Genomic DNA, 27,270 nt, shown 5'->3' with positions numbered 1-27,270 from the left:
TGACCACTGTTCTCAGTGCTGCAAGCCATGGAGATGTGTAAAGCAGTGCCCATGCTGAAAAACTCACAGTGGAGAAGGGAGGTAAAATGTCTAGATCTAACCACGTGACCCACATTTATTGTTACACACGAGAGCCACGTGTGGTTAAGTTCTGCAAAAATGGGAGGGAAATGCTCTTCAAGTTCAGAGGAGGAAAGAGGATTCAGAGCCTGGGCGATCTGTGAAGCCGTGGTCCTGGGGGAGGGGTTCCTGTGCTGTCCCGCCGCGGAGCCCCGCCCCACCTCTGCATGGGCACCTGCAGTCTAGAATTAGAGAGAGTGCAGGTCAAGGCACTGACATGGGAACCAGCTGCTCTAGGCCCAGCTGCCTTGCAACCTCATGGTGTGTCCTTGAGTTATAAAATGTATGCAATAATATGTGTCCAGCATTTCTCACCATGAGAAATGAGATAATGCGGATGACTAAGCTGCTCCCTGTGGTGATAGTCAGACTGCTTGGCAGGTGTATACTTTTTTTTCAGGCACTTTACACCATGCATTTGAACGGTAGTAAGCACAGCTTCCCATGACTGAAAGGATCAGTATCCTTAACAAAGTACCTAATTTATTGCTAGGAAATAGCATGTTCTGTCTAACATCCGAACTGTCTGAAAAATTGCCCAAATTCCTTGGAGAAACTGCTTAAAAGAATACAGAGCAGTAGTACTATAATCACTAAAACATGTTAAAAAGGAAACGAATGTTTATTGAGCTGCTTACTGCTGGTTTAGGGACTTTACAGTTGGTTTTTAAATTCTTACATCATTTCTATTTTGCATAGAGGAAACTGAGGCTTAGATAAGTTTTCAGAAGGATCTCAGATCCTCCAGCTGTTTGAAATCAGACCCGTTGGAATCTACTGTGCTGTTTGCGTTGTCTCTGTAGTTTGGTGGTTTTCTTGCAGGCCAGTGTACGTAAATCACCTTTGGGTATATGTGTTACTGTCGTTTACTTACTTGCTTTCTTGGCTAGGTTACTTCTAGAACTGCTGGAGTTCCTGTTTGAGAAGTTTAATGCTGTAGCTGCTGCACACTCAGTGGTCCTGGGGTACCTGCAGGACACCGTCGGGACACCACCGGCGCAGCAGGAAGACGTCAAGCTGTACGACATGGCAGACGTGTGGGTGAAGATCCAAGATGTCCTGCAGGTGAGGTCCTTTTAAGAAGTCTTCCATCTTCACGCAGAGTCACAGGGTAGAACAGTAGCACAGAACTCTGCAACCTGAAATACCCCTTCCTCATAAACAGTGAGAAGGTCATGTTCCTGCTTAAAGGTGATGCTCCGATCTCATGAACTCCTATCATCTTCTGAAGGACTTTTAACAAACTTCTTTCCCAGACTTTAAAATTAGCAGGAGATGCTCAGTGCCAAGCAGTCAAGGATGTGCAGTGTTTGGCGTTCGGTTGCAGGATACTTTACTCCCCTGGAATTAGTCCTGTAGCAAGGCAATCAATATTAACATGGTTTAAACACTATTTTATAAACATATAGGTAGCTTCACTGAATGACCATTTTCCTACAGTCAGCTCCTGCATATATTGGGGTGAATGACAGGTCAGGAGCTTATTTTGAGATGAGAAAATCTGTAAGGATAAATGAATCATTTTGATGGATCTGGTTGAGATTGGAGAAATGATGCTGCAGAGACGGTATTTAGGAATTTTATTATATTTCCTCTGCATGTGCCAGGAAAACATATTCGATTTGGCCAGACGAAAATTAGAAATACAATTAAGAGTCAGCTGGAACAAATTTGACATAGCTAAAAAGAAATGTGTTGGTTAAACAGTACCTACTAATACGAAAAAAAAATTAAGTATATGTAGGGAATTGAAAAATGTAACTGTAGGAATGGAATTACTTGCATGGCAAATAGGACTCTTGCAGCAATAAATAAATCATGATGGAAAGTTGTAGCTATTTTTGACAGTATAGACACATTCCTGGTGGATTGAATGATTAATTCTTGGTTGCTCATTCATTAGACTTCTTTGGGGGTTAAGTCTGTGCACTTTCTTGACGGTTCAGTAGGAAGAAATGTGGTTGCAGCTGTGTTCCCTGAGTTCTTTTTGCCACTCTGTCAATTACTGCATGCCTGTGGTAGGTCCTCGTGAACATTTGGGTATTGAATAAAATACCTTTATTGTTTAGGAGCTGGTTTAACATTTTACATATGGTTTGCTAATCTGTCATATGGAAATAATATGTGCCTTCATGTTACATGCTCATGTTAAGGATGAAATGTGATAATAGATTTTAAAGCTATTTCAAAAATAGTTAGAATTAGGGACTTCATTTTCAGGCCGTGCTGAACCTACCTTCCACTGTCAGCAGCTCTAAGAGCGGGGGTATCGGGTCGTCTGCACAGTCTGTTGAGAGGAGGGGGCCTGTTGGTGAGCACCGCCGCCTCCCAGCTTCTCCTTCGGGATGCTTTTCTGTCTGTGGCACGGTGACGTCTGCCCAGACTGCAGTAGCCTCACTTTAATCAGCAAGGGCAGAGGGCAGAGTTCAGGGGTGTGGAGGCAGCTGGAATTTGTGGGGTAGGGCACTGAAGAAGAGGGAATGACACGAGAGTCCCAGAAATCTGAGGTGAGTCCCCTCCAGCCTTTGTTCAAACATGAGGCCTCGCACACCCAAGGCTGGGCAGTAAACAGCTACGGAGGGACTGTAAGGAGAGTGGAGGTTCTGGAAGTTGCCAGATGCTTGGGAATGTTGGAGTTGGCCCACTCAGTATGGGGAAAGCTTGTGAACATCCTGTGCTTTTCAGTGTGACCTCGGACAGGTTATGTCTTGGGAACCAGGCCGTTTTAGCCAGAGTAAGGGTTCCTCTAGATCTCATATGACAGAGCCCAAACCAGGTCTCCACAGTGTCAGTCCAACCTACTTGTATATCAACTGCCTTCCAGAACAAAACTCACTGTAAAGTGAGACACTATGGTCCAGGTCCTCAATAGTGAAGCATCTGTAACGTCCAGCATCCAATTGTTATACTTGAGAAAAAGCAGAAAAATGTGACTGATGATTGGGGTTTCAAAAAGTTGGAAATTAATTCCTGAAATGAAAAGTTTATCAGATAGATTGAGTAGTGGATGGCATGCTGTAGAAGAAAGGATCAGAGACTCGAAGTTAAATCAGTCGAAATCACTTATACTGAAGCACAGGAAAAAAAAATGGATTGAGAAGAAAAATGAACAATGTCATACATAATATTCTCTGGGACAGTCTCGTGCAGTCTACCATTTATGTAGTTGCAGGTAGAAAAGGAAAGGGGGGAGATTGAGGCAGAAAATTATGGAAGAGACAATGACCAAAAATGTCTAAATTTGTTAAAAAATGTAAACCCACAGATCTAAGGAGCTCATCCAAACTGAAGCACTATTAACACCCAGAAAACATAGGCACATCATCAGGTTGCTGAAAAACAAAGAAAAAAATCTGACAGCCAGAGGGGAAAAAGACATTGCCAGAGATAGAATTCTTCACTAACTTCTCATGAGAAGTCAAATCAATGGATGTCATCTTGAAAGTGCTGGGAAATATAAAAATTGTCAGCCTGAAATGTTATAGATATTCTTTGACATGAAGGTAAAATAGAGACGTTTTCAGATGGACTAAAGCTGAAATAATTTGTCACCATTAGACCTGGACTTCGGGAAATGTTATAATGGACAGTTTTTCAAGTGAAAGGAAAATTATGCCTGATGGTGACCATGTGTAGGAAAATATAAAGGGGCCCAGAAGTGTGGGTCACACTTACTTACACTTTCCTCATTACTTACTGTGTAAAGACAAAATAAGATATATTGGTTTTAATAACAGACGTAAAACGCACACGGCTGTAATCGCACAGAGGCGGGGAGTCTGGTCAGGGAACTGTACTGCTGGACCTCGCACGTCCTGCAGGCGCACCGTGGAGATGCGCAGGCGCAGTTCCAGGCCCGCGCAGGTCAGCAAGCACCGCGGGACCGCGGGTCCTCGTCTTTCTGCTGGTGGAGGGTTTTGCCTTCAGTTTGTTAAAAGAAGAACAAAAACAAAACAGCCCTTAACATCTGTGAAGCAAAATAGAGTGAAGCATAATAAAATGAGGCGTGTCTGTATACGAAGAGGTATGCGGGTTAAAGTAAGTTTTGTTAAGTTTTGAATGCATATTTTAGGCCCTAGGGCAGAGCTAAAACAGTAAAATAGATGTATAGGTAAAAAGTTAGTAAAGGGGATCAAATTGAATAGTGAATATATATTTGATTCATCCAAAAGAAAGCAGGAGGAGAAGAATAAAGAATAAATGAATAAATAAGTGAAACAGCATGGACGGACCTGGAGAACATGATGCTACACGAAATAAGCCAGTCAGAGAAAGACAAATACCATATGATCTCACTTATATTCGGAATTTAATGAAAAAATACCCTGGGGAATAAAACAGAAACAGAGGCATGGATTCATGGAACAGACTGACAGCTGTCAGAGGGGAGGGGGGAGGGGGTTGGGCAGAAAAGGTTAAGGGATTAAGCAGAACAAACAAACAAACAGAAAAAACCACAGAACCTATAGACACAGACCACGGTTTGGTGTTGCCAGAGGGAAAGGGGGGTGGAGGGAGGTAGAAGAGGTTAAAGGGGAAAAAGTGACTTAGGGTGGGGATCACACAATACAATATACAACTGATATAGCGATATTACAGAATCATACACCAGAAACCTACCATATTTTGCCGTGTATTATGCTCACTTTGTTGCCCAAATTTCTGAGGGAAAATCAAGGATGTGTATTCTACATGGGTATAATGATTACTGTGGGTATAATAATCCTGTGTATGATGCACACAAAAACATGGGTGCACATTATACATGGCATCATATGGTAGATAATTTTATTAACCAATGTCACCGAAATGAATCCAATAAAAAAAAAAAACTGCCTAGCAGGGCGTTACTGGGTCAATTGATAAAACTAGAATACAGACAGATTTGAGAACCTAACAGTCAAACTGCAGAGAAAAAATTTTGTGTGTGTATGTACATATACAAAGCAATTAATAAAGTAACAATATTAACAATAGTTGAATATGACAGGTTTATTTCAGTTTTTTTCCACCACTCCCAAAGAGAATCCAGTCTAGGGTTAGATAATGTGTTTACTTTTTATGTCTTTTTAGTTTAATTTAAACTTAAACATTTTCATAGCCTTTCTTTAGCTTTTTAACAGTGGCATTTTGAAGAATATATCCCCATTTTTTAATACAAGTTCCTCACTTTTGGGCTTGAGAGATACACTTTGAATATAAATTATAGCCCTGGCTGGTGTAGCTCAGTGGATTGAGCATGGGCCTGTGACCAAAAGATCGCTGTTTGATTCCCAGTCAGGGCACATGCCTGGGTTGCAGGCCAGTTCCCAGCAGAGGACCCATGAGAGGCAACCATACATTGATGTTTCTCTTCCTCTCTCCTCCCCTTCCCCTCTAAAGATAAATAAATAAAATCTTAATACCATATGATCTCACCTTTAACAGGAAGCTAAACAACAAAGCAAACAAGCAAGCAGAAAAAAAAAAACAAAGACACGGAAATAGAGAACAAGGGGATAGTGACCAGAGGGGAGAGGGAAGGGAAGTTAAGGGGAAAAAGGGGGAGGGATTTGGAGGAATAAATAGGAAGGACACAGGGACGAGAACTAAGGGGGGTGGAAATGGGAGGGAGGTGGGGAGCAAGGGGTGGGGGAGGCTGGGATGGGAAAAATAGACAAAAAACTGCACTTAAAAAATAACTAAGTAAAATTAAAAAAAATAAATAAAAAATTAAAAATATATATAAATTATAGATAGATTAAAAATATGCAAGTGGAAAGAGATCTACTATGAAATACTAATAGCAATAATTTGTATAATGGAAACATTGATGCTATTAGAATATATAATATTGGACACTGATAGAATATATAATATTAAATGGAATTATTTGTATCATAGTACTTAATGGCATTTAAAACCTGAATACATAGTATCTTGTAGACTAGTCCAGTTCTCATAAGGTTACAAAATACTTTATGAATAAGTTTTTATGATCAGATATTGGACTAAGACTAATGTTCTAAATTTAAAATGTTCTAATTTTATAGGATCCTATTTATAATAATATTGCAAAGAATTCATTATGGTTATGGAGAAAGTAAGATACTATATTTCACTTACTTTGGACTTGTCAAATGTATATGATTCCTACATTTTGGAAAATAAAACCCATTATGTCATATTAACAAGATTTATAATAAACTGAGGAACTTTAAGTTCTATCAGACATCAATTTGAAATGTTAATATGATTAAAAATATGTTTCTTGCTTATTAAGTGAGTTATATTTTTCACACATGTGGTTTTATACAGTGATTCGGAGATTGTATCTTCATATTATGGAACGAGTTATTCATTTGTGTATTTAAACAGCTTTATTGAGATATAATTTACATGCCATAAGATTCACCTGTTTCAAAGTACAGATTCAGTGTTGTTTAGTGCGTTTATGGGGTTCTGCAGCCATGGCCATGATATAGGGTTTTAGAGCATTTTCATTACCCTAAAAAGAAACCTCGCGCTCGTTGGCAGTCACTGTTTCTGTTCCCCACCCCCTTCACCCCCAAGATCCTTTACAGCACTAAAGAGGCGTCCGCTGTGAGCTCTTTTTCCTAGTACCTTACGGCGCCCAAATCACATGCTTGGCAGTACTGTTGCTATTTCAGTTAGTGCGTGCATATACCATTGGCACAAGCTACGTGACAGATAAAGAGCATAAAACTGAAACTTAGCTAATAATACGAGGTGAGAGGTCTAACTTAGAAATAACATTTCATTTCGTGAATGGCGTTTAATTGGTTTGAGGTCAGGGTATGGCAGTGTTCTTTCTCGACTTCATTTCCTCCCCGTCTTTCCTACCTACTTTTCTGCTCTCGTGTCTTTTCCCAAATCTGTTTTAGAAGGATGACCTTAATCATGACCTGACTTAATCTAGGGTTGATTGGTTCTTAACTCTTTTTTCCACTCATCTTTATGACTGATGCGCAGATTTGAGAATAAAGCCTTTTTGAACGAGAGATCCAGCTAAATATTTTCAGTTATAGAGTAGAAATTATTTCATAACTTGCAAGTTGTGTTTAGGCCTCTGTATTTCCCGAATTCTTTCAAGCTGCAGATTACTGAGTAGCAGGGGGCCACACACCCATCATAAATTGGATATGCAGCAACACAGACACGTGCATGAACTGGCGTCGCTGAGTGTGGAGCAGTAGTGGCACAAAGGAATGAGTGTTTAAGGCCCTCCGGGGGTCCTTAGGAAGAAGAAGGGTGCCTCAGTAGCTGGGAGTCTGTGGATGGAAGGTGAGTTTGGAGAGGTGGCGCTGGGTGGAGGCTGCGGAAGGGCTGGTGTCATCGAAGAGGTTCGTTTGTGACGTATCTTTAGACTAAGGGTTTTTGAACCTGGGTATATGTTAGATTTATCTACAGATGGGTTTCTGTGTGTTTTGTTTTTGTTCTTTTAGCTCCTAAGGTGATTCTGATATGTTGGTTTAGGATCCTATAATTGGGTACCATGGCTTTGAGTCACTGGTTCTCAAAATATGTTTCCTAGGCCTGCAGGATCAGTGTGGCCTGGGAACGTATTAAAAGTACAAAATTTTATTCCTACCTCAGACTTAGCAAATCAGAACCTCAGGGTCGGGGTGGGACATGCAGTCTGTGTTGTAATGAACCTTTTAGGTGACACATGTGCATGCTGAAGTTGGGGGCCTTGGTGTGAGGTGTACAGCGCCTTTCGGGAGTTTGCTGGGGTGTGATGAGACGGGGTGACTGATGTGGTAGGAGTGAAAAGGACTGAGCAGGTGGGGAGGCTGGGGGTGAGGCAGGGAAACTATTCTGTAGGTTCGTAGAGAGCCTGTGGACTGTGTTAGTTGAGGTATTGTCTTTAGCAAAGTGACAAAGACAGGCTTTTGTGGGGCGTAATGAAGGAAAACAAAAGAGACAAGGATTTGTAAACCTTTTGGGGGAGTCTGTTAGAAAATCTGTAAAACCATGTAGTCACCTCGTCGGCCTGATTTCCAGTAAGACAGATGTTTTAATGATAGCTCTGTGTTCAAGTGTGGGGCCAACGTCGGGCTAGGTACTAGGGAATAAAGACAAGCAAAAGATGGTGAGAAAGTAGTGCGTGTTTTCCCACCAACTTGGGTGTCACCATTTTGCGTGAGGAGCAACACAGGAGCACGTGCACCATCGTGGAGGGCTTAGAAAAGAATATTTTTGGTTTCAGTTCCCATGTAGAGTTTTCTGCTCAGGGCAATTCGGGTTTCTTGTACTTGCTGGTGAGACTCCTGGAGAATGGTCCCCGAGAAGAGTACCCGACACCAGCCGCACAGCAGGTACCAGCCTGGATGAAGGGGGTGGGCCTGTGTGATTAATGGGGTCACGAGTGTCGAGAGTTTAGATTTCAGTGCTGCTTTGAATGGAAAATATTTCTTCCTGAGAAATTGAAATGTTCTTTTGTTTACTGAATCTTGAAAAAGACAATCATTTTTTGTTCCTGTGAAGACGATGGCAGTTTTTCTCCACTGGAACGTGGGCTTTTTCCCTGTCGAGCAGAATCCATCCTGCCATCAGAAGACTCACCTGTCACCACACGTGCACGTCTGGAGACAGTCTGGAGAGGGGACCAGGCCGTCATGCGCAGTGACAGGGTGTCAGAGGGCTCTCCTGGTGTGAGCCCGGCAACCGCGCCGCAGTGCTTCCTATGCAGTTTCCCACTCTCCATTGGAACTGTGAGGATGGAAGTGCATGTTTTTGCCCCTCTGAGCAGCAGCAGCACCTTCCCAAATGCCGCCTGTGTGGTGATGTGCCCGTTGTCCTGTTGGCTGCACGTTTGCAAGTGTCCGAGACAGAGGTTCGCTAGAAACAGAATGTTCCACTGATTGTAGGAATCAGCGAAATGGGCAGTAGCAGCATCACTGGAGCAAGCTCATCTTTCACGTTTTGTGATTTGGAAAAAAAATCTTTTGTCCCATATCTCTTTTCTAAGCAAAACTGCCCACTTAGGCATCATTGGCCTGCATGCGCATAACGCCTTGGTGTGCGGAGCAGGGCTCGGTGGGTGGAGGCAGGCCTCTCGTTACACTGTTAACCATGACGGTGGTTCCCAGGGCGGGTCCCTCCACGTTTCCTGGAGATGAACAGAGACAGGAGGTAAAATCATTTTTGCTTTGCTAACCGCCCATCAATGTGTCAGTAGTGCTGAAGTTAACCTCATGCAGAGAGAACGTGTGCTGTCAGGTAAGAGAAGACACAGATCTTACTGGCACTGACCCCTGACCTGGAGGGCGTTTTTCCGGGAGACAGACACAATTTGTTTTGAATCCAGCTCCGAAACTGGGATCTTCTTAGGTTTTGTTTCATTTGGTATTTTTTTTTTTTTTTTGCTGAGGATTCCACACCATTGAGTGAAACTAGCTTTTCTCCCGTATTTCAGGCTAGAGAACTTGAGAGGTTACAGAAAGAGTCTTCGTTACTTAGCCTTCACAGTTTTTTGACAGCTTCTCTTCTGGGTGGCATATCAACATCATGTTGTCAGCCAGGCCACTGAGTCTCCAGCAATGTGCCTGCCCCTATAGTTTGTGTTCTGCCTTGCCAATGGACAGCACGCTGCCCAGTGCAGAGTTCACATTTAAAGCCGGAGTAGAAATCTCCCTCTAAATTGGACTCGGCCTCTGGAGCACCACGACCCTGCTGGGGTGGTTTCATGTTCACTACTTATGCTGAACGCAGGAACTGCTGGGCAGGCGCACCTCCGTCTCCCAGTGCGGACACAGCGAACGCAGAAGTCAGAGTGCCCGGGCGTCTGAGGCCCATTGAAACTTGAGGAGAGCGTCGTGGACATCTTCACACACTGGGCCAAACAGAATAGCAGCGTGGCGGTGGGTATCCCGGGACAGGTAGATCCGGTGGAAGGTCTGCTCTCCGTAAACTCCTGCTTACCCAGGAAGCGTCTGCTTGGGCCTGATTAGATCCTGGAGTAGAGGACCCAGTGGTAGAAATGGCAGGTCTTCCTTTCAGCTCACCACCTCCGATACTTCTTTGAGATTTTAGAGGATGGACCATTAGAAGCCAGGTGCCCCTCAGACTCTTTCTGGCGATTAAGTGTCCTGCTGAAGGCTGTGTGCTTACTGAGGTTTGATGCGCCTGGGCCAGAGCAGCGGGCTTGTCAGGAACCAAGCAGCCATGGTCAGTGGCGGTGATTAGTGGTAAGAGGAGAAAGAATGTAAGGTAGAGAGTATCGTTCTATGATTTTAGTGATACTAAAAAGCACTTGACATTGCTTTGCTGACATTGCTTTTGACTACCTGAGAAGATTTTAGAGCGACAGTAATTATATTTTCCTGGATTGGAAAATATGTTAAAAAAATTTTAAACCTATTCTGATTGTGGAGGTAATATGGGACCGTGCCTAGAATTTAGTGATAGTTCTTTTGGTTTGATTGTCTGCTGCCGCTTATCACGTTACTCAGTAGCCTGGTGGCTTAAGGTAGCATTCCTTTTATTTGCTCTCAGTTCTGTGGGTGAGGAATTCAGCCAGCGCTCAGCTGGGTGGTGCTTGTTTCACGTGGCATCAGCTGAGGTCGGTCACTCGGCAGCTGCTTCACCTAAAGACTGAGCTGGCTTGGAAGGTCCACAGAGGCTTCCCCACATGGTTTCTCTCTCTCCATAGGACCTCGCAGTGTGGCGGCTCAGGGTAGCTGGGCTTCTTACGTCATAGCTGGCTTCCAGCAGGGAGACATTCTAGAGGATGGAGGTGAAGGCTGGGGTCTCTGAAGGCCCAGCCTTGGGCATTACGTGCTCTCCCCTGGGTCACATGCTGTGGGTCAAAGGGCAGCCAGGATTCAAGCACAAGGAAAGAGTCCCTTCAGTGGGAGGCGTGGCAGAGAATTGGCAACTGTCTTGACCACGAAGTGGCGGAATTTGTAGGTCTGCTTCTATGGGAGAATTCCCCCAGACTCAGACACTGGTGCGAAAGTATTATTGTTGGGCTTTTGTCCTCGGGTAGAGGTTAACGTTTTATTATTGCCTGTTTAGAGAACATTTAAATGATTACCATGGTTTAGCAAATTTTATCAGTTTGATCATATTAAATAAAGACCATTCAAAATGCACTTAGATCTTTCATGGAATTGCTTTGTTCAAGTGAGTTTATGAAAATTCTTACAGTAATTATACTTTGTTTACTTGTCACTTTAGGTGCAAACACTAAAACGATTTCCATGTCTTGCTAATCCCTCTGACCTTTTGTTTTTATCTTATCGTATTAGCCCCACATTGGAGATGGAGACATTGAGATAATGATTTTAAATCATGTTTTTATCACCAAAGAGTCAAATGTAGAATTCAGCTTGCTCTAGCTCTCTTTCTGTATTTTTAAGTCAGTGGTTTACACCCTGACGTTGGGTTATACTGTGGCATCTTGACATTTCAGAAAATCTGTGATATTCTTTCAGTTGCTCCATTTAGTTGGGATGATTTTAGTTCACATATTTTAAAAACGAGGGCTTGGTGTTGAGGAACATGTCTCTGCAGGCATCTCACTGAGTGTTGCATTGTTTGTATGTTTAGCAGTTTGTTCGCACCGATACGTGTGTGCGTGTTTTCAGATGACGGAGACTGAGGATTTCAAGGTTAAAAGAATAGGAGTCACTGAATAGAGATTTCGCTTTTCTAGTTCTAAAATACAAAAGATTTTGATAAAGGCACTAAAATTGGTTTAAGCCTTTGCAATTAAAATTGGTTTAATTTCCATTGGTTTAATGGAAATGGAAGTTATTTCATTTGTGTTATTGCAGTGGTTCAGATTAGATCGTCTGAATGTTCTGAATATTTGGGGAGTCACAGTTACACCAGTGGTCGTTGGCTTTCCTTCTCCTCCCTGCCTCCTTTCCTTTTTTCCTTCTCTTTCTCCCTTCTCTCCTCCTTCCAATTTTCTAGGGGTGGTTTAGTTTCCTCTTGTATGTGTTGCTTGTATGAAATGGTTGTCAGCAGGGGGCACAGAGAAGCTCTGGTGGTCACTGTTCTTTTCAGGGTGTGCCTCTGTTCCTACTCGTCACTCTAGCGAGGACTGCATTCTAGTGACTGTGTCCTCTGTCTCATTGCTTATATCTTTGTTCTGGACTAAAGGTGGGAATATAAAAACGAGGGACATTACTGATGCGTGTTCCATCATCTGAGTATGCGAAGCTTAATGTAAAAATTGAGTGGAAGTTAAATAGCAGGATATTAATATTTTATGTTCATGACCTTAAACCTTTTGAGGTGAAAGGTGATGTAGAACTTGATGTTATAATATTTCTTTTTATCTTAGCCTGTAAGATCTCCATTATTTGAGCGAGTTCTGCTAATGAAAGAGATCATGAAAGGAGAATTTTCTGTGACGCTCTGCGGTGTCGTGCAGGACCCAGTTGCCATGGTTGACAGGTGGCAGGCGTCTGAGACAGTGCCCTTGACCTAATGAATGCCACAGTCGACTCTGTCTTAAATGCATGTGTAATCTGGTTCACAGTGTCTTCTGGATTCTGGTTATACTAGTCATGGTTGATCTGCAATCTGTCATCTCTGTTGTCCTGAAATGGGGTGTACAGTCAGAATTACCTGTGTGTCTAGAGATGCTTCCTTCACTAGGATTCCATCTGATTCTAATGCGTAGTCTGGTGAAGAGCTAGAATTAGCAACTGTTACAGATTTGGTCATACTCAAACCAAGAGTATTAAAGGCAGTCTTAAAGGCTATGAGAAATCTATAAAAAGATAAATTTAGTTGAGAAAATATGCCACTATAGCACGTTTCAGAGAGTTTCTGTTTCTGTGATATATAGCACATGATTTATCAAGTTGAAATGCCATAGATGGGAAAATACTTTGATATACTTACTTTAGAAGGAAAAGATAAGCTAAATGACTCTGGTATAACTGATCCCCACATACAGATTTTGGCCAACTTTATTTAGCGGAGTAGCCCAAAGACAGACACATAGGTAATTTCTATTTTTGACTTCAATAATTGAGAACATTGACAAACACATTATTTTATCCAAGATTTTTTTTTTGACCGGAAACAATTATATGAGAATGTTTATGGTTATTTGGTTACTAAGAAAGGGGGATTTCTTATGTTGCTTTTCCCACCACTATTTATTACTTGTATGAGTTTTCTAAATGTATATTAATTTATGTTTTTTAATGGAGGGGAAACCATAGTTCTTTCTTTTTTAACATCTTCATATAAAACTAATTTAAGAAATTATTTTAGCGTTGAGGGCATTAAGACAAAGATACAAGCCAAGAACAATGTAGAGCAGTTCCAGGTCCCGTGGAAAAATGTTCAGTATGAACACAGTGCCAGGGAAGAGCACAGAAGGACGCGTCAGTGGGTTAGGGGACCTGAGTGAGGGGGCAGAGCAGAGCTTGGCACGTTTTTACACGGTCATCATTGGGTACATCATGTGAATAGTATGAGATGAAGCTGAGAGAGTGGAGGCTTTTTGGTTGGTTTGTTTTCTTAGCAAGTGGGTAACCCCCAAATGAGGTTGAATAATTTTTGGTGACAGGGAGATCTTTGAGTAAGAGTTTGAGAAGTTTGGACTCCCCCCTGCTAGCAGTGGGCTGTTACTTTTCTTTGTTTTTATTGTAGAAAATGTCACACATGTTCAGGAGCACAGAGACGTGCATACCGGAGCCCATGTGCTCACCATCCAGCTTCACCGGTTTCAGGGATTAGGGATTTATGGCCATGTTGTTTCGTTTCTAGCCCTATCACTTTCCCTTTCCCTTATTTTAAAAACCATTCTAGTGATTATATTGTTTCATCTTTATTCCAATAGGAGTCTCTCAAAGATAAGGACTCTTTAAAAACACAACCATACCTAAAAACATAATTTTCTTATTATCAGATATCCAGTCAGTGTTAACATTTCCGGTGGTCTCAAATGTTGTAATTGTATATTTTTTACATTTTGTGAATAGGATACAAATAAAGTTTAAATATTGTACTTTGATTAGAAAGTTTCTGAAGATTCTTTTAATCTATAAGTTTCCCTCCATCTCTCTCTCTCTCTTTTTTTAACCCCTTGAAATTTATTTACTGAAGAAACCAGATCATTTGTTCCATAGAACTTCTCACATCCTGGCTTTTGTGGATTGCTTCCTCATGCTATGATTTGCTATTTATTAATGTTCTATAACTTGGGCGTAGAGGCTTAGCCAGGTTTAATTTGAGTCTTGGGGGCATGACTGCTTCACACACAATGGTAGTTATTGTGTTTTTTGATAGAGGAGTAAAGTGGTGAAAGTAATATGTTAGGATTTATCTGGCAGCAGTATATAGAATGAATTGGTGGAGAAGGAAGTGGATGGAGAAGTAACTATAAGTCAAGTTCAATCAGTTCAAGAGGGAGCAGCTAGACTAGGGTAGGGACAGTGAAAAGGAAGAGGGCAGAGACTTTTGAAGAAGAGTGAATTTTTGAAACCTTTTAACATTGACTAAGAAATGGAAAGGCGTAGGTGTGAGTGAAGGTTTGAGCCTGGCTGGTTGGGAATGAGGCTCAGGCAGACAATGCTTTGTGCCCCTTAAACTTGAGGTATTGGAGGAATACCCTTGTCAAGTTGTGTTATAAGCAGGTAGAGAGGCTAGGAGAGAGGATAGGACAGGAGACAGAAATTTGGGGATGGTGTCTCTCTCTGGGGATAATAGCTGAAGCTGTACCAGTCGGCTGGCTCGGAAGTCGTGAGAGTAAGGAGGGGAGGACTGTTGTCCTTACGTAGTGCTTCAGCTCCATCAGCTGTCCGTTGGTGCTACGGGGAGCGTCGTATACTGTCCCTAGAGATTGGAGTTTCTTGCAGTGAAGCCACAACAGGCAAAACATGTTGCCTGTCTTTGTTTGCTTCTGAATTTTTATATCCTGTGTGGGATGAGCAGCAGGACCTGAACAGCAGGACCCAAATGCTGTTCAGGTCAAGGCTGGTAGCTTTCAGAAGCCTGTGGCTCGTAGGGGATTTGGACAGACAGCCTGAGGAGGAAACTGGCCTGCACTGGCAAGTCTGGCTGTGAGCCTGACAGGAAGTGAAGCAGCAGAGCGAGCAGGACAGGAAGTGGACTGGGCCAGCCCTGCGGAACAGGCCTTGGCCTTGAGATGATTGGATACTTACTTCTCTCTTAACTTCTGTATTAGCCAGCCCTACTTGTGTCTGCACTGAGGACTGGTCGGTGAGGGTGGGCGCCAGAAGTCTCCTGATATCCTCTCCTGTTTGTTCATTCTTACATCCATCAGAACTCCAGAGAATGCCACAAAAATTGTCTGTATTCTTAAAAAGGTTCTTGCTGACTCGAAGGATCTTAAGAAAATGTATTATTCAGAGATCTATAGCATCATATTTACCCACATGTAATATATACTCTTGCCTAGTTGTAGAAGATTGGACAAAATAAATGTTTGCTTTCAAACTATGCATTTAATACAATCGAGTGTTGGAAAAAGGTGATGGGTGCTTCTCCTTGGGAATTATCTTCAAAATAGCTCAAATTTTGTTTGTCCTTCACAGGGTCGTATAGCAAATTATATAGCATTCAAAGGTGTACCTTTTTTGTGTGTGTAATTCTGGGCTTTCCAAAAGTATTTGTCGGTGTTGCCAAAAAGTTGTGCCACAGTTCTGAGTGGCATGAACCCTTTCTGATTAAGTACCCACAAGTTTTGAGGGATTTTGAGAATCTAAAGTGAACAACGACAGTGAAATTCACCACTTTAGAATCGATTCCATCTAAGAGAGATAAGGGCTGCCGCCAAGTGAACACACAGCAGATGACGAACACTCAGCATGCGGTAGCCAGCCTCACGGGGGTGATAAATGACAGCACATTAGCTATGTGTTAGCAATGCGAGCAGCGTGATATGGCAGCGAGAAAGGACAGCGCTATTTTTGGCTGTGCTGCACAAAACAGCATCTCATCATGGAGCTGGGGCCGATCGTCGCTATCTCCCCAGCTCTGCTGAGGCGGCATCTGGGGTGTCGCCTGAGGGTTGGACACTTGTGCCCGGAATGACAGACAGACGGTGGGAGCCCCAAGCAGAGCATCTGTAGTGATTAAGGACTTCATATGAGGCAAGCGTGGGTGCTTTTTGGAAAAGCTGGCCTGTTTAGGAATGAGCATGGAAAGCAAAGAGATGTTAACCTTTTCAAAGATAGGTGGTATTGAGGAAGTAACCACTCTGGAGAGTTATGACGGCTCAGCAGTTGGTGCTGGTCCAGGAAAGAGCCCTTGAGGGGGCCACTCAAGCATTTTTACAGACTGCAGCTATTTGGAAAGGGGCTCCAAAGCAATTATGCAAATACTTATTGTGAACTATGTTTCTGTTTGCTTGTTTTTTCTTTTCCTTTCTTACTGTTGAAGTTATTGGGGTGATGTTGGTTCATAAGATTCTATAACTTTCCAGTGTACATTTCTATGATATGTGATCTGTGTGCCCACCACCCAACAGTCGCTGCCCGACTGTTGTCCGTGACTGTGAGTTTCAGTTTCATACCCTACATGTGAGTGAAAGCATATGGTTCTTAGCTTCTTCTGACTGACTTGTTTCACTTAGCATGATTTTGTCCAGGTCTGTCCCTGTTGTTGTAAATAGCGGTATTTCATCCTTTCTTACGGCTGAGGAGTACTCCACTGTATATATGGACCATATTGGCTTTATACACTTCTCTACCGAAGGTCGCTGTCTCCATGTCTCGGCCACTGTGGCTAATGCTGCAGTGAACATGGGGGTGCATATGTCTTTGCAAATAAATGTCTTCAAAGTTTTTAGGTGGATACCTAGAGGAGGGGTTGGTGAGTCATATGGTAACTATTTTTAATTTTTTTAGGAACTTCCATACTGTTTTCCATAGTGGCTGTACCAGTTTACATTCCCACCATCAGTGGATGAGGGGGTCCTTCTTCTCTACAACCTCTCTAATACTAGTTATGACCTGTCTTGTTGAGGTAGACATGGTAACAAGTGTGAGGTGGTATCTCACTGTGGTTTTCATTTGCATTTCCCTCATAGCTTCTGAAGCTGAGTATCTTTTCATATGTCTGTTGGCTGTTTGTATATCTTCTTGGGAGAAGTGTCTGTTCAGGTCCTCTGCTCATTTGTTAATTGAATCGTCTGGTGTTAAGTCATATGAGTTCTTTCTGCATTTTGGGTATTGACCCCTTGTCAGAGCTGTGATTTGCAGATATCTTCTCCCATTTGGTTGGTTGCCTTTTTGTGTTGTTGACGGCTTCTTTTGCTGTGCAGAAGCCTTTTAGTTTGATGCAGTCCCATTCATTTATTTTTGCCTTTACTCCCCTTGCCTTTAGGGTCAAATTCGTAAAATCTTCTCTAAGTCCATAATTTTAGTCCTGTCTTCTATGTAATTTATTGTTTCAGATCTTATATTTAGGTCTTGGATCTATTTCAAATTAATTTTTGTACTTGAGTGTACACTGTAGTCTAGTTTCATTCTTTTGCACTTGGCTTTCCAATTCTCCCAGCACCATTTATTGAAGAGGCTTTCTTTCCCCCATGGTATTTTTAAAAAGATTTTATCTATTTATCTTTAGAGAGGAAGGGAAGGAGAGAAGGAGAGAAATATCAATGTGTGGTTGCCTCTCGTGAGTCCCCTGCTGGGAACTGGCCTGCAACCCAGGCATGTGCCCTGACTGGGAATCGAACCACGATTGTGTGGTTTGACGGCCCGTGCTCAATACACAGAGCTACACCAGCCAGGGCTTTCTCCATGGTATTTTTTGACTCCTTTGTCAAAAATTACTTGCCTGTGTACATGTGTTTTTTTTAAGAAATATTTATTTTTAGAGAAAGGGAAAGGTAGGGAGAGACGGAGAGAAACATTGATGTAAGAGAGAAATCTCAACTGGTTGCCCGAGCCTCCTCACTGGTCAGAGCTACATGTGGTTTTATGTGTGGCTCTGCATTCTGTTCCATTGGTCTGTGTTTTTGTTTTTCTGCCAGCGCCATGCTGTTTGGAGTATCATTGATCTATAGTATAATTTGAAGTCAAGTAGAGTGATATCTCCGGCCTCATTATTTTTTCTCAGGATTGCTTTTGCTGTTTGGTGTCTTTTGTGGTTCCGTATGAATCTGATGAGTTTTTGGTTCTATTATTTTTAAAATTGTCATCGGTCAACTGTGTTTTTATCAAGGGATCAACAAATAGGGCAGTGCCTGCCATACTGGGGAAGGGAGCGCAAAATAATACTTGATAATGTAGGTCATGTGCTTTGGATTGGAAATTCAAAGCAAGTGTTAAATTTGGAAACAATGGATTCACGCCTTACAGTAATTTTCAAAAATTCAAATATGAAATTAAGGAATAATTTGCTTTCCACAATAGTACAGGGAAGCACAGCAGGAAGAAATTAAATGCAGAATATAAACTGAATGCAAGGGAATATTCCTACGGTGAGAACTATTGCATCATAGAACAGTCCCATAGGAAAATGGAGTTGAATTTCACTGGGCATTTGATCCTGACAGAATCGAATGTGTATCAGTGGGAAAATAGACTGGTAGGCTTTTTCATTTCTTTCTTCTCTGATTCTGGGCTCTTGCTGATGATCTGTTCACCTGCTGTGATCAGAAAGTAATAGCCTCTCTTGTTTTTCTACTCCCAGGCACATTTGAGAGGCTCTGCTGATTGACATAGGGTAAAGAGGAACTTCATTGCCCTGAGTTGACCTGGCCCCACCCCCCTGATTTTACAGAATTCCTGCCCTCTGTTTGGAATGCAGCACTAGTAGGGTCAGTGGGGTCCCTTATTGACAGCAAGTAAATTTGACAGAGTGGACTGGTGTGTATGGGGTCAGGGTTTTCTTCAAAGGCACATAATAACCCAACAGGGCTGCAAACTGGCCTTTCTGGGGCGCTTTGGGTATAGAAGTGCTGCAGGGAGTAGTGCCAGCCACACTGTTTTCCCTCCTCCCAGATTTTACTTTAAGGCAAAAGGATATTCAGCAGGCCAGGTGACCGTAGACTCTGCCTGTGTCCAATGGAACTGGAATAATTTCCTGTTCCCCGGTGGCGCTGCTGAAGAAAAGTTTGACTCCTTATGGCATGATAATGCCGTGTGGTCCAGTCTTTGTGGTAGCATCACTGTATAATTAAAGAAGTAAATTGAAAAAGCAGACTAAATTTTAGGTCATTACAAATGGTCTGTGTTTTCATGTAACAAACTACTTTGTGGGATAAGATTGTTCAAGCACCTTCACAATTTAGACAAAGCTTATTTCTCCACACTTATTTTTACCTTTTCCATGTACAGATGCTGTGTTTCAATTAAATTAGTCTCCCACCAGTACTTTTGTCTACTCGGCACACCTTTCCCACTGCCTTTGCCCCACCCCTGAACGCCGTCTCTGACGTGCTCCGACCTGCTCTATCTCATCTGCGAAGCATTCACCGATCATTTCCTTTCAAGAATACATTGTGCTTTTTGTTTTTGTTACTCATTTAACATATCTCATGTTTTCCTTCCTCTGCAGAACCTACCTTTTTCCTTTTTAATCAGATGAAGGTCTTCAAATTTCCCACAGTGCTTTTGCACGTAAGATTTTAATTCATTGTGGACTAATCTTTAAGCCCTTTAAGAGTAAGGACTGTTATTTATTCACTGTGGTTCCCCCACCCCAGAATTCACACAGCCACTTCTGTACAGGTTGCACCTAATGAATGTTTCCCGAATGAATGAGTAGTGGATACTCAAAACATATCTATCGACTGGTTGATTTAAGATAGAGTTTCACATGCCTTGTAAACACGATGAACTTTGTAGATTTACAAGTCATGCAGCAGAGGAATCATAATACTGTGAAGGTTTGCTAGTTCCCAGGAGACTAGTTCATTCTGCCTTCTTTTATCCTGGACGGCAGTTCAGTCATCCCAGGCTTCCTGTCGGTCAGGCAGATTAGCTCAGGGTTCCAGATAAGGGTCACGAAGAATTGTCGGCAAGAGAAGCCATTAAGTATTGGGACCATCACGGTGTTGCTCCTAGATAACCCGTGTGCGCTCACTGCCATCATTTTTATTGTAGGTGTGACAATAGATTCGGGAGGATGGTGACAGGTTTGAAAGTAGATTATCATACAACTATCCAAAATTAGTTCTTGAGAGAAAAAAAGAGGCTTTACATTTTGATTTTTCATTTTTATTTTCTTCTTCTCAAAAGAGTTTTTCTTCATGTCTTGCTATAGGTGAACTTATTTTTACTGTAAATTAAATCCTCATCTTTTAAAGCTGCCTTTTGTGTGTAATTACCTTTTTTAAAAAATTCTTTTTTTAACTTTATTTTTCTGGTTGACACTATTACAGATGTCCCCCTTGCCCCCCACCTTGCCCACCTTACCCAGCCCTGCCCCTGCCCTCTGGCCCTCACTGCACTGTTTGTTGTCTCTGCCCGTGGTTTATACGTACCATATTTTCAGGACTCTAAGGCGCACCAGACCATAAGACACACCTAGGCTTTAGAGGTGGAAAATAGGAAAAAAAATTTTTGAAGCAAAAGATGTGGTAAGATATTTAATAATATAAATAACATAGGCCGCTGCCCCCCCACTCCCCCAGTGAGCCAGGCAAGCTACATTTGGACTATAAGACTCATCCCCATCCCCCCTCCAAATTGAAGGGGATGTGTCTCATAGTCGAAAAATATGGTATATGTTCTTTGGCTAACCCTTTCACCTTCTTTCATCCAGTCCCTCCTCCCCCTCCTTCTCCCCTCTGCAGGTTTGTTATTGGTTTTTCTCTCCTCTCCCTTTCACTCATACCAGCGCCTTCTATAATCTGCTTGCTTTAGGAAAGATAATATATATATTTTGTTTGGGTATGCAGGTCATTTAATCCCACGGGCTTACTGCAAATGTGAAGGCGAAGCTGGCATTAGTAAATTTTCACTGCCTATTATAGTTAAATTTATTAATATTCAGGAGATTATGCATTTAAAATGCCTACTGAGGAGGAATACTTTTTAAAGTGTTCTTCCTTTAGAATCATCAGAGCTGCTAGTATGTAATTATTTTGAGTCAATGCTATTTGGTCAGAGCCCGCATTTCACCTGAGGGGCAGCTGCGCCCGGGCAGTGTGGAGGAGTGTCCTCCCAGTGCCGTTTGTGACGTCCGTGGGCCTCCGGGAGATGAGGTGCTGTGGAAGTGCAGGGTTTTCATGCCAGCTCCCGGTCTGCTCTGCAGAAGGAGCTAGGCAAATGTCATTGATGATTCTTCTGCATAATCAAAGAATTTAAAGAGTCATATTAATTTTCAGCTCCATTAGAGATGCAAGAATCAAAAAAGATGTTTGCCAAATGGAAAGGGACTAAATTTGTTAGAGGAAAGAACTTTTAATTTCAGGCTTCAAGAGAATGCTACAAATGTAGCGTAAAAGATCCTACCTGAAGTGCCCTTTTTAAAGACCGGCAAAGTTACAAGGGGGGCGAGGACGACAAGAACATGGAATTAAAATGGCTGTAATGGAGTCAGTTTATGAAAGTACATTACTTCTGAGAGCCTCGATTTGAGGAGGCCCAGCTAGTCTGTGCTAATTGGTGTGACCTTGTCTCTGTCACCAAGTCTTTCTATGACCATCGTGGGTCAAACTGCAGTACTTTCGCCTGTTTTCTTATCTAGTAGCAATGGGGGTAAAGGGGAAAATTTCTAAAGTGAAATAGAGACATTTACAGTGCTCACTTTAAAGAAAGTTTGCATTTTTAATATAAAATACTTGCAATTTTCCTCTACATTCATATAAACGCCATTTCAGTATGTATGAAGATCTGTTGTTCTAATCGGTGGACTGGAGAGCTGGGAAGGTACATGCAGTAACGACCATGCTCTTTTCTTCAAAATAGAAAACCTGGACACAGCTGGGAGAGCTTGGGAAAAGCCGCATCTTTCACATCTTCCTTTGTCCGTGGCCAGTTGGGATCGGATAGGGTACGAGTTGTTCACAATATTAAAGGGGCAGGCAAATAGCACCCCAGAGCTGTGGTTGTTATGAATGCGCTGAGGTTGTTCATGTTTAGGTCCTGTGTGACTCTGGAGGCAGTGAGTTTTATTACTGCTCAAGTAAAAAAATTATGTATGTTGCACACACACAGTGTTTAGAAAGGAAAAAAAACCATCTGTTCATTTTGCCTACATTTCTGTGGGGATTTAGTCTGATGTGAATCACTTGAGATTTGTAAAGAATAAACCTGTGCTAACATTTTATGGGAAAGGGTGCCAGGAGCGGGCGGGGAGGTGCAAGCAAAACTTTCTCTTCAGGGATTGTTTAGCTCCCAACTCAGCAGAAGCTTTTTTTTTCCTTTATTGCATATGTACATGGCAAATGATTGTTTTTTTTTTTTTTTAATGTTAGCCTTTACTGTCTTCTTCTGGAAGTGTCATTTCTTTGTTTTATCATGAAAATGTCTCAGCGTAGGCATTGGTATCCAGAATGACTTTAATTTTTAAAACAATGTTTAATTTGTTGATTGGAGGAAGGGTGAGGAAGGGGGGATGAGAGAGAGAGAGAAAGAGAAAGGAAGAAAGACAAACATCAACCTACTTCTCCGCCCACCAACATGTGCCCCGACAGAGGATCGAACCCACAACCCCAGCAAGTGGGGATGGCATTCTAACCAACTGTGCTACCTGGCCAGGAGGTCATTCTGTGCTATCTAGAGTGACTTTAGACAGGCTGGTGGTTCACAATGTGGTCCTCAGACGAGCATCATCACTTGGGAACTAGTTAGAAGTGCAAATGCTAGGCCTCTACTCCAGAGCTACTGGGAAGCTCTTTGAATGGGCTCTGTAGTCTCTGGTGAACATTCTCTTCTGGTTATTCTGATGTTCAGGAGAACCATGAAATTAAGCACCAGGAAATAGTGGTATTACTTTAAGAAACTTCAAGGCTCATCCTCACTTCTGCTAATAACTGTGACCTGGGCCTAGCCTTAAATATATTCTTTCCTCCGAACCTCACAACACTTCAGAGAGCTTGGTGTTACTGCGCCCGTGCTCCGGTGATGACACTCTGTCCAAGCCTACGATTGGACGTGGTCGAGCCAGGCTTTGAGTCCTGGTTTGATTTCAACATTTATTGTCTTTATGATTATAAGTGGCTGTTCTTGTGACTTTTACAGCTAAGTATGTCATCATTAGGAAGGTACCCAAGAGGTATGTTACATGGCAGGTGGGATCCCAAGAACAAACTAGGGTATAAACCTAGAACTCAAATGTAGCCCCCGCTCTGCCTTAACTCCCTCTTACCATTTATCCAACCTAGTGTCTTACTGAACAGGTTGCTCCTGGGAGGCTTGATTCTTTACCTCTTTTAAAGGGAGGCTTTCACTTGCAACTGGCAGCATTAGCCTAGTAGGGTGACTTTATCGAGGTCATCATCTCCTTTGGCCTGGAAGAGCTGTAGTTGCTTCTGTTGGTACAGCCGCCATCCTATTTCAAAGAGCTGAGAAATACGAACTAACTGCAAACTAGCCAAAACGCTGAGCTTCGCTTTGCCCGTACTTTATTTAGGAGCCCATTTGCAACCCTGAAGTATTTTCTTTGACTGGTATCTTTTCTGTTTGTCACTACAATCACAGTGTTATCCATCTTAAGCCCTGATTCATGTGCCTTTGCACCGGCTGGGACCGGCTGGCTGCACGCAGCTGACGTGGGCATCTTATCCAAGCCTGCATGCACCCTCTGGTTTGTGGTGTTTGTTTTTCCCCATCCGACACGTAAGGTTGCAGTCTCTTTGACCAACTTAATTAGTTATTTGCCCATGAGGACTACTTTTTTTTTCTATCAATTAATACTGTGTCTTTTCTTAGCATGTGCTCAATAATTTTAAAAATAATATTTTGAGGCTACCTTATCTTACTGTCTGTTACTATTATTTTAAGCCTGGCCTCTCTCTGTCTTTTATTGACCTTTCAGCATTCATCAGTCGTCCTGTACCCTCGAAGCATCAGTACTTGCCATCCCCCTACTGTGCACGAACCACTCTCTTCTCTCTGAACTTATTCTCTCCATTAATAATTTAACAATTATGGCTAGCCTTTACTCAGCATTTATCACATGCCACTATACTTAGTACTTTACTCATCATCCCATTTAATCCCCCTATTGATAATGCCATTACTACTTTTACTTACAGGTGATAAAAGTGAGATTTCAGGAGGTTAAGTGCATTGCCTTAGCTATCAAGTGGTAAGGCCAACTCAGTTTTATCTAATTACAGTTAGACACTTAACCCCTAAGATATATTGACTCCATTGTTTTCAAAATTTATATAAACCTTTACGGCTTTGTCTGCTTCCCTTTATTATGATGGTATCTCACTCATGCATTAGGCTTAATGTTGTAATCAGGGGGAAGAAAAACCCCAACCAATCAAAAACCAGAATGTTGGTACTGGTAGGCACACCTTCCAGGCCAGACTCTTGCACCTAAAACCTAGGGAGTCTTCTAGTAGAGGGACCTGAATGTCAGAAGGGGCCGTGATGAACTACAGACTCTGGTGTGGGGTTTTATTTCACGTGGCTCAAGCAGTCTCCACACTAGCTCATACTTCAGCTTGGGTTCCGTTTTCAGCAGGTTCTAAGGACAGTGGGAAGGGTCCTGTCACAGACAGGACTTTCCTGACTTCGTACACTCGCGTGTCGGCCCTCGTCTTTATGGCACACTCGCTCCCCGCATTTGCCTTTTCAGTGGGTTGAACTTCTGTTGTAGACTAGATAGAGCCTTAGGGGGGCCAGATCTTCGCTTTGGTAACATTCCCTTTCCAGACATTCCCAAGTAATCTTTTCTTTCTTTAAGCAAAGTTTACACAGGGAGCTAAAAGCAGAACACGAGTGTTGACTTTCGGTGGTCCTCCTTTGTTTATTTCAGTAAGTTCCATGGTCTCAACTCACGTTCTGAGACCTAGAGAGAACGGGTTTACCTTCCATGCCTTTCACTGTGAGCCTAACTCAGTGTCTTGACTTCCATTTTCTCTAAATGGAGTTATTGACATGTTTTCCAGAGGATGACCTGTGGCGTAATTAGTATCTCTAAACTGATTAGAGGATGTAAAACAGTATGTAAGTGCTTATTATTTTTCAATTATATTTATAAAGGTTAAAATATTGATAACTCAACTGTCATTTTCCTCATCATTTAGAATTTGCACCCCATTCACATTTCCGGACTGCTTTATTCATGTAAATTAGCCGGTCCTCCTGGCATTTCTATAAATTATGTTGGTATTACATCCTCCGAAATGTTGCTGTGTTTTAGTTTTCAGTTACTGTTTTTATTCCAGCCAAACTACACCTTGTTGAAAGGGTGAAAGTGATTAATAGCTTTTAAACCACTAGAGGTAAACATTCTTTAAATGTTTTAAGTTTGTATTAATTTTAGAGAGGAAGGGAGAAGGAGAGGGGTGGGTTTGTTGTCTCACTTCTTTATGCACTAATGGGTTGACACCTGTATGTGCCTGACTGAGGATCCAACCTACAGCCTTGGCATACTGAGACAATGTTCCCATCCACTGAGCTGCCTGGTCCGGTCGGTAAACATTCTTAAGTACCCTTGAGGGTAACTTCGGTAAACATTCTTAAGTACCCTTGAGGGTAACTAGGTGCTTGGAACCACTGACATGTGTTCCAGGCCAATATATTAGAATTAATTTATTTTCTTTGTACTGATTATGTAACTCAGGTTTTTCTCTTCCCCTCTGCCTTCACCTTTCCCACTTACACTCCTCCATCTGTTCATTTTGTAATTTTATATGTATAAAAGTACATATACAACATAAGTATATGAGTATGTTTTCCATATATTTAAAAAAATTAAACATAGCCACATAATCGACACCCAGGCCAAGAATTAGCACATAACCAGGGTCTCTGAAGCTCTGCTCACTTGTTTGTTAAGTTCATTTAAGCACAACATTCTGTCTCACAGACTGGAGATGCAGAGATCTGTACAGTTCAAATCATGGCCGTAATGAGCTTGTGTGCGGAGATGTTGCTTCAGTTGCTCACTGTTGTCTGTTTCAGGAGTGTCCTCCCACTGGGTTTAAGTCACAGGAAGAGATGCATCATGAGTGGTGCAGACATAGTAACGACATCACGGGAGTGAGGCAGGGCCCTGGGAGAAGAGCTTCACTTGGAGGTGGGATTGGAGGGGGCTCCCCCTAGGGGTGGAGAGGTGGGATAGAAGAGGAGGATTGGGTTGAGAGAAGAAAAAAGAGGAGGGTGGGGGTGGCCTGTGTTCTGAGCAGGGGAAATAGAGATATCTTTCATTCGGCATGTTCTGGTGACAGGGAGTATGTCACTTTGTTTGGAGGAGACGGTTCCTGTGAGGGTATAGTCACCATCTGCATTTGAGAGGTAGGTGGGGGCCAGATTGTGAGAATCCCGGATGACAGCTGAGGATTCGCAGTAAACTGATACTGAGTACCACCCGTGTGTTCGGCATAATGCTGGATGCTTTTATATGCATGAGCCTGCAATGAAGAGGGGGCTGTGGGTACAGAGGTTAGTGGCACTGAAGGCATGAGCAGCCTGGAGGCAGATGGAGAGACGGAGCAGGAAAAGCAGTGAGAGGACCGTGTGGTTGGTTACGCACAGATGATGAGACCTTGGATTGGGCTTGGTCCGAACATTTGTAAATCCTGCTGGTTGAAGACCCTGGACTTAGAAGATAGAGACTTTAGATTTTCTTGATTATCATACATAGGCTCTTACAATACTACTATAAGAGTTTGTAATAATATAATGAATATTTAATTGGTAGATACTTATCCGTCACCTACCGTAGACATGTCTGTACTTGGCCCCTGTGCCCACTTGGAATTTGTTAATTTGAGTGCAACCGTGTAGTACTGCCCACTGTGTATAACCAGATTGGGAGTCACCCTATAGACTGACCACTGTGGTTTTACAATGCTCTCTCCAGTTCTTTCTTAGGAAATTTTTCCCTTTTTTTTTTTTAATAGCAGCATGCTAATGTCAGAATCTAGTTTATGGTTTCCGATTTTTTATTTCTCATTTCATCATTTTAGGAATAAAAGACAGATCTCTTCGGGGATTTACTTTTCCCCTCTTTCTCTCAGTTTTAGTACTTGTTGGCCATAACAGCCATCGAAAGCTTGTCTGGGGCCCTTCTTCCCTT

At 42.3% G+C, this 27,270-nt stretch overlaps 1 protein-coding gene across 1 annotated transcript in view; it reads left to right on the top strand.

The window, feature by feature from the left end:
• The window catches only part of EXOC4 (exocyst complex component 4), a 678,192-nt gene that overhangs the window by 100,948 nt on the left and 549,974 nt on the right, over positions 1–27,270 (top strand). The window contains exon 7 of the mRNA XM_037165795.2: positions 1,011–1,185. Coding sequence (XP_037021690.2) covers positions 1,011–1,185 — 175 coding nt within the window. The remainder of the gene's footprint in view (positions 1–1,010; positions 1,186–27,270) is intronic.

This window comes from Artibeus jamaicensis, unplaced genomic scaffold (assembly GCF_021234435.1).
Source record: "Artibeus jamaicensis isolate MK-2021 breed Jamaican fruit bat unplaced genomic scaffold, CSHL_Jam_final scaffold_3307, whole genome shotgun sequence".
Lineage (NCBI taxonomy): Eukaryota > Metazoa > Chordata > Mammalia > Chiroptera > Phyllostomidae > Artibeus > Artibeus jamaicensis.
The sequence above is the reverse complement of the archived record's forward strand: the minus strand, read 5'-3'. Positions and strand labels throughout refer to the sequence as shown.